The following is a 5,961-nucleotide window of genomic DNA, read 5'->3' as shown; positions in this document are numbered from 1 at the left end:
AGTATTTTTTTCCCAGTTAAAGGAGAAAGGGTTCTGAGGTGAATTTGAAAATGTTTGGGCTGTTTATTAATTCCACTGGGTGCATAGATCAGGTGTGTAGGAGCCACACGATTTGACCCACAGTGTGGTACCCAGCTTTTTAATACTTGAGTGAGCAGTATACAAAAGGCCAACTTGAGTGCTATGGCTAGGCCTGCCACTTTCGTGTATTGCTGATATAAACTGTATATAAGAGGAGGCCAGTTGTGTGCCAGTGAAGTCATCCCTCTCAGAGGTGTTGTATTCTTTTTTTTAACAAGTGTTTGAGACATTCACCCTTGGTCATGGGGCCCCATCTAAACACATAATTAGTCATCCAATAATGGAGAAGTGGCATGGGAGAGAGACGGCACTAAGTGCACTGGCATCGTTCACGTTGTCTCCTTCCATCCTAGATGTCACTTCACTACCATTTACAGTCATATTTGGTTGAGGTGCACAGCTGAGACTCAGGCTTTGTTTAAACTGTGTTCATGTTACTGGGCAGCTACCATGACAAAGCTAAGTGACGAGTCTTACCACTGACTTTGTGAGTTTTTAGTTTTTTTTTGATAGTTAGTTGTTCATTTAACTTCAAGGTATTTACACAATTTGGAAGTTGCGACATTTGAATGGATAAAACCAAGAGAACAACTCCTTTCAATAAATGATTTATGAGAAATTAAATCACAAATAAATCACATCATTTGTGAGAAAAAAAAATCAGGAAGCTCATGATGCTGGCTGGGGGGAAGCCTAAAGGTTTTTCTCGAGAACTTAGTCAATACTGACCCAGAGGGGCACCGGATATTGCGCAGGTTTTTGGGGAGTCAAGTGACAACTGCTTGTGATGATGGGACATAAAAATGATACAGTGTTCATTCTTACCATCCATCTACAGTCTGGGTTTTCCTGATGAGACGTTGACATCAACACAGACACCCCGCTGGGTATATGCCCAGCTTGCTGAGTCGAGAGAGCATTTTCATGTTTTTCCATCCACTGGACATTTGGCGAGGTTGAGGACAATTTAGGCTATTGGACAACAGCAAACATGAAACGTGGAATTTACAAGACAAACATCTGTCGCAGTATCTGCTTGGATTTGAATGGACTTATGAAGTAGCCTAAAGAACGGCTATCTAAAAAAGAACAAATAGCGTGCATTTGATAGCCTACTTCTGGATTGGAAACATGAACGATACACGTAATTCATCTACAAATACGTTGCCTGACAAGACAGCTGAAGCGATGGCTGTACCCGTATTAATGTTTGCAGTTGGTGTCATTGGAAATATAATAGCAATAGCCGCTCTTTCTGGATCTAAGCAGGAGCGCAAATCCTCCGCGTTCTTCGCCCTAGTTTGTGGTTTGGCTGTGACGGATCTGCTTGGGACTTGTTTGGCCAGCCCAATCACTATAGCAACTTACCTCAATGAAAATGTGTTATATGATAATACTAACCTTTGTGAATTCCATTCATTTTTGTTGCTGTTCTTCGGAGTGGCTGGGCTAAGTATTATATGCGCAATGTCTGCTGAGCGCTACCTCGCGATATGCTGCCCTTACACTTACCAAAGATGGGGAATTGACCAACATTTTGCACGCAAGTGCTTGTTTTGCATTTATCTCAGCAACATTGCATTTTGTTGTCTCCCAGTGATGGGTATGGCTGGAAGCATTTGTCAGCCCACCAAAACGTGGTGCTTCATCAACTGGAGGGCTGATAAGACACTGCCTGCAACATATTCGTTTTTATATGCCAGTGTGAGTTTTTTACTGATATTGATGACGATAGTACTCAACTTTGCAGTTTGTGGCAATCTGTTGATAATGCGTCGCAGGAAAATCCAAAGTCCAGTTACAAGAGGGAGCGCACGGGCGCGCTGGAAAGCGCTTTCCTCCGGCGTGGAAGCGCAAATGATGACGGTGCTCATGGTGACCTCCGTGGTTGTTTTAGGTTGCTCAGCGCCGCTGGTGGTAAGAAACGTTTTGTCTTAATATTATGCTTTCATGTAGGTTACCGAATAGAGAAGCAGTACACCTAACATCTCTTTTTATTCTGCTGTAGGTACGCGTATTTTCTAACCAGATAACATGGACCGAGAATTCCCATGCAGATTTGATGGCTATTCGGATCGCCTCGGTCAACGCCATCCTTGACCCTTGGATCTACATCCTCCTGAGAAGGACTTTGTTCCGTAAGATTCAGAGATTCTCTAAAGTGTTTTACATTGGTCGCAAAGGCAAAGCACCCATGTTACCAGTAAAAGCATCACAAAGGACATTCCACTACCAAGGAGACATTGCAAACACCCATGTATTCACACCTCTGTGAAGCGCCTTGCATAAAAAACATAATTCACCTGCCCGCCACAGTTGCCTAGTGCGCTCACGTCACCCAGGGGGGACAAAGCTTGCCATTTCTCCCCACAAGTTGTCCGATATCCAGTCTCACAATGTGTTCTGTCGATATAATTGATGATGGGTGGCAATTCACCTGTTTTAAATATATAACTTTCAAAAACAGTAGATTAATTAAACAAATTAACCATGTAACAGTTCAATTATAGATAGTACTATGGGCTCAAGCATTTGGCTCAATCACAGCTATGTATACGTTTTACACAAACAATAAATATGACATTGTGAAGTTAAAGAGATCCTTTTGTATAAACACCAGGTGTGTTTAGTGCTGCTAACCAATTCAGACTTTTTAAGTTCATTGGTAATATCAATGAGCAAAGAGTGGGTCTACGGAATGATTAGGTTTTGAGTCTGTTTAGTGTTGTCCTGAGATGACCCCTTGTTTTTCCCCATTGTGGCCACAGAGAGGTTGTTCATTACTTGGTTAAAGGTCCAATGCAGCCGTTTGTTATCACAATACCAAATAATTTCTGGATAACAATTAAGTACCTTACTGTGATTGTTTTGAATTAAAATGGTCAACAATTAACAAAAATAACTTCTTAGCAAAGAGCAATTCTTCAAGCAAAAATTATGCTAGGACTCTCTGGGATTGGTCTGAGCGGGGAGGCTCAAACGGAAAACTAGCTATTGGCAGAAAGGTTTCGAACTCTCTTCCTTATTGGTCTATTTGGTGATGTCACCAGGCAGACCAGAATTGCATCCCACCCAAACAGGCAGAAATTTCAGGCAGCCTTTTCAAACAGCTCTTACACAAAGGGCATTAAACATAATTTTCACAATTTTACAGTATTATTCCAACCTTATAGTGTGGAAATATATATAAAACACAAAAAAAATCAAGTTTTTGTTTGCACTGAGCCTCTAACCAAGACCCTTGTTGATAGAGTCACTGGGTCATCACCCTTAGTGGTGTTGGCAGAAAGCGGATGTTGCAAGATCAGGGATACTTCTCTTTCCCCTGAAAAAACGGAAGTGGGGACTTCACTTAAATATGGTTTTTACCAGAGGTGGCGCCTCCCCTTCACAACAAATCACGCCAATGCTTTTCTTTTCTTGAAACTTGCACAAAGTAGAGCAGAGCTCAACTTTTTCTACCGCTCTGCTAGCAGGGTTCTTGCTGCTCACCTTCCCACAATCTCCCTCACATTTCTCTGTGTTCCCTCATTGAAAATGAAAAGGGGGAAAAACTTCTCCTGCCGAATTCGCTGTTGGTGAAAACCCACTGTCAGGCATCATTCTATCCCTGTTATGTTAGGTTACTGTGCCATAGACCCATGAGGGGCTAATGGATCAAGCTCAAAGGCAGTTAATGCACAAGATGTAGTTTAATCTCCCGGATCTACTCTGTACCCTGAAGGGGCAACAAACGCAAACTAACAGACATTTCACATCAGACACGTTGGTGTCTCTTCTGCAGAGTTGTAAACAACCTCAGAGGAGCAGGATGTGTCCAAGTGTTTTTCTCAAAACTTTGGACTGAATTCTAAACACTGTCCAGCAACTATACTTGCGACTGCAGTTACTCTCAAAAAACAGGCGTTGAACTTTGTCATGGAGGTCATGGGAGAGAGACTCCCCAGGGAGATGATTAGTTTCCCTAGGTTGTGTTCCTATTTTCTACCCTTCACCCAGAAGTGTTCACTTCCACTCATGCATTTAAAAGTATTGGATTGGTGAAAGCGGCTGGAGGGACTTTCCACCTGTTCCTTTTAAAGGAATGTACTGGCACAAATCAACGTTTATTGGTCATGTACATACACAGTTTAGCAGATGTTATAGCAGTTGCAGTGAAATGCTTATGTTGCTAGCTCCTAACATGTAGTGAAATGTCAAACAAGTATCCAAATAATTAAAATATTCGTATAAAAGAACAGCAAAAAAAAAAAGTTGGTAAGAATCCAATTAATAACCCAAATAGCACTGTAACAGTAATCAAAATGCAATCTATACGTATGTACCATAGACATTAAAATCAGGTTTGTACACCAGCAGAATTTACACAATATATACTAAGAATGATATGTACAGCAGTATATATATATTAGAGTGAGCTATGTCAAGAATCCAGTATATAAATAAATATGCTGTGTGTATAAACAGTGTAACCAAATACAAAGTACAGTAGTAGAAGTATTAGAATGAGCTATGCCGGGGATATACAGTATTTAAATACTCAGTGTGAAACAGGTAGTGTCCAATGTTTCAATGTCTCTATGGCATGGGACAGCAGCGTTAGCTGTGTGCGTGTGTGTGCTTGTGAGTATGAGGTGTGTGTGTGATAGCTTGTGTGAGTGAGCATTACCTGGTTGACGGTTAGTGATGGCTGTTCAACAATCCGATGGCCTGGTAATAGAAGCAGTTTTTTGTCTCTCGGTCTTGGCACTGTACTGATTCCTGTACTGATTCCGTCTGCTAGACGGTTGCCGAGTAAACAGTCCATGGCTCAGGTGACTGAGGTCCTTAATGATCTTCTTGGCCTTCCTTTGACTCCGAGTGCTGTAAATGTCCTGGAGTGCAGGCGGTGTACCACCGGTGATGCGTTGGGCTGACTGCAACACCCTCTGGAGAGCTATGTGGTTGAGGGCGGTGCAGTTGCCAGACCAGGCAGTGATGTAGCCCAACAGAATGTTCTCAGTGGTGCATCTGTAGAAGTTCCTTCCATAATCTCATCATCCGCCTGAGGTTGTAGAGGCGCGCTGTTGCGCCTTCTTCACCACGGTGTTGGTGTGGTGAGACCATTTCAGGTCGGCTACCCTCACCACCAGTGGTCGGCCAGTCAGTCACACAGGGAGGAGATTAGACCTAAGGCACTGAGCTTAGTGACGAGCTTGGTGTTAAAAGCTGAGTTCTAGTTGATGAACAGCATTCTCACATAGGTATTCCTCTTGTCCAGGCGGGACAGCGGGATGTGCAGTGCAACAGCGACTGCGTCGTTTGTGGATCTATATGCATATTGTAATGGTTCAAGGGTGTCGGGTATGGTGAAGGGGATATGGTCCTTGACTAGCCTCTCGAAGCACTTCATGATGACAGATAGTAATTTAGTTCAGTGTGCTTCGGTACAGGAACAATGGTGGCCATCTAGAAGCAAGTTGGATGACAGATTGGGATATTGAGAGGTTGAAAATGTTCGTAAACACTCCAGCCAGCTGGTCTGCGCATGCTCAGAGAACGCGGCTTGGGATGCTATCTGGGCTGGTAGCCTTGCGAGGGTTAACATGTTTGAAGGTCCTACTCACGTTGACTACAGAGATTGGGAGCCCAGTCTTCGTGAGCAGCGGGGGACCATGTCATCGACTCTTGTGTTGTTTTCCTCAAAGCAGCTGAAAAGTGTGTATACTTTGTGAGAAGGTTAGAGTGGAACAGCCCATACGAAAAAGTAATATATGACAATACTTATCTAATCAAGATATTTGTTTATTTTTCACTTTTTTTTATCATTATTTTTTTTACAAATGTTGTAGATCGTTGACAAAAAAATGACAATTAAATCCATTTTAATCCCACAAAAGT

At 42.5% G+C, this 5,961-nt stretch overlaps 1 protein-coding gene across 1 annotated transcript; it reads left to right on the top strand.

Annotated features, from left to right (window-relative positions):
* The first annotated feature begins 794 nt into the window (after positions 1-794).
* On the top strand, positions 795-5,961 carry LOC112250746 (prostaglandin E2 receptor EP4 subtype). Its single transcript, XM_024421150.2, has 2 exons — positions 795-1,998; positions 2,090-5,961. The coding sequence occupies exons 1-2, from the start codon at positions 1,213-1,215 to the stop codon at positions 2,354-2,356; spliced, it is 1,053 nt and encodes a 350-aa protein (XP_024276918.1). The 5' UTR covers positions 795-1,212; the 3' UTR covers positions 2,357-5,961.

Source organism: Oncorhynchus tshawytscha, linkage group LG05 (assembly GCF_018296145.1).
Source record: "Oncorhynchus tshawytscha isolate Ot180627B linkage group LG05, Otsh_v2.0, whole genome shotgun sequence".
Taxonomy (NCBI): domain Eukaryota; kingdom Metazoa; phylum Chordata; class Actinopteri; order Salmoniformes; family Salmonidae; genus Oncorhynchus; species Oncorhynchus tshawytscha.
This window is presented reverse-complemented; position numbering and strand designations above follow the sequence as displayed.

Coding starts and splice junctions, on each gene's coding strand:
- LOC112250746 (XM_024421150.2), top strand. CDS start 1,213: ATGAACGATACACGTAATTCATCTACAAATACGTTGCCTGACAAGACA. Junction 1,999..2,089: donor GTTGCTCAGCGCCGCTGGTG/GTAAGAAACGTT, acceptor ATTCTGCTGTAG/GTACGCGTATTTTCTAACCA.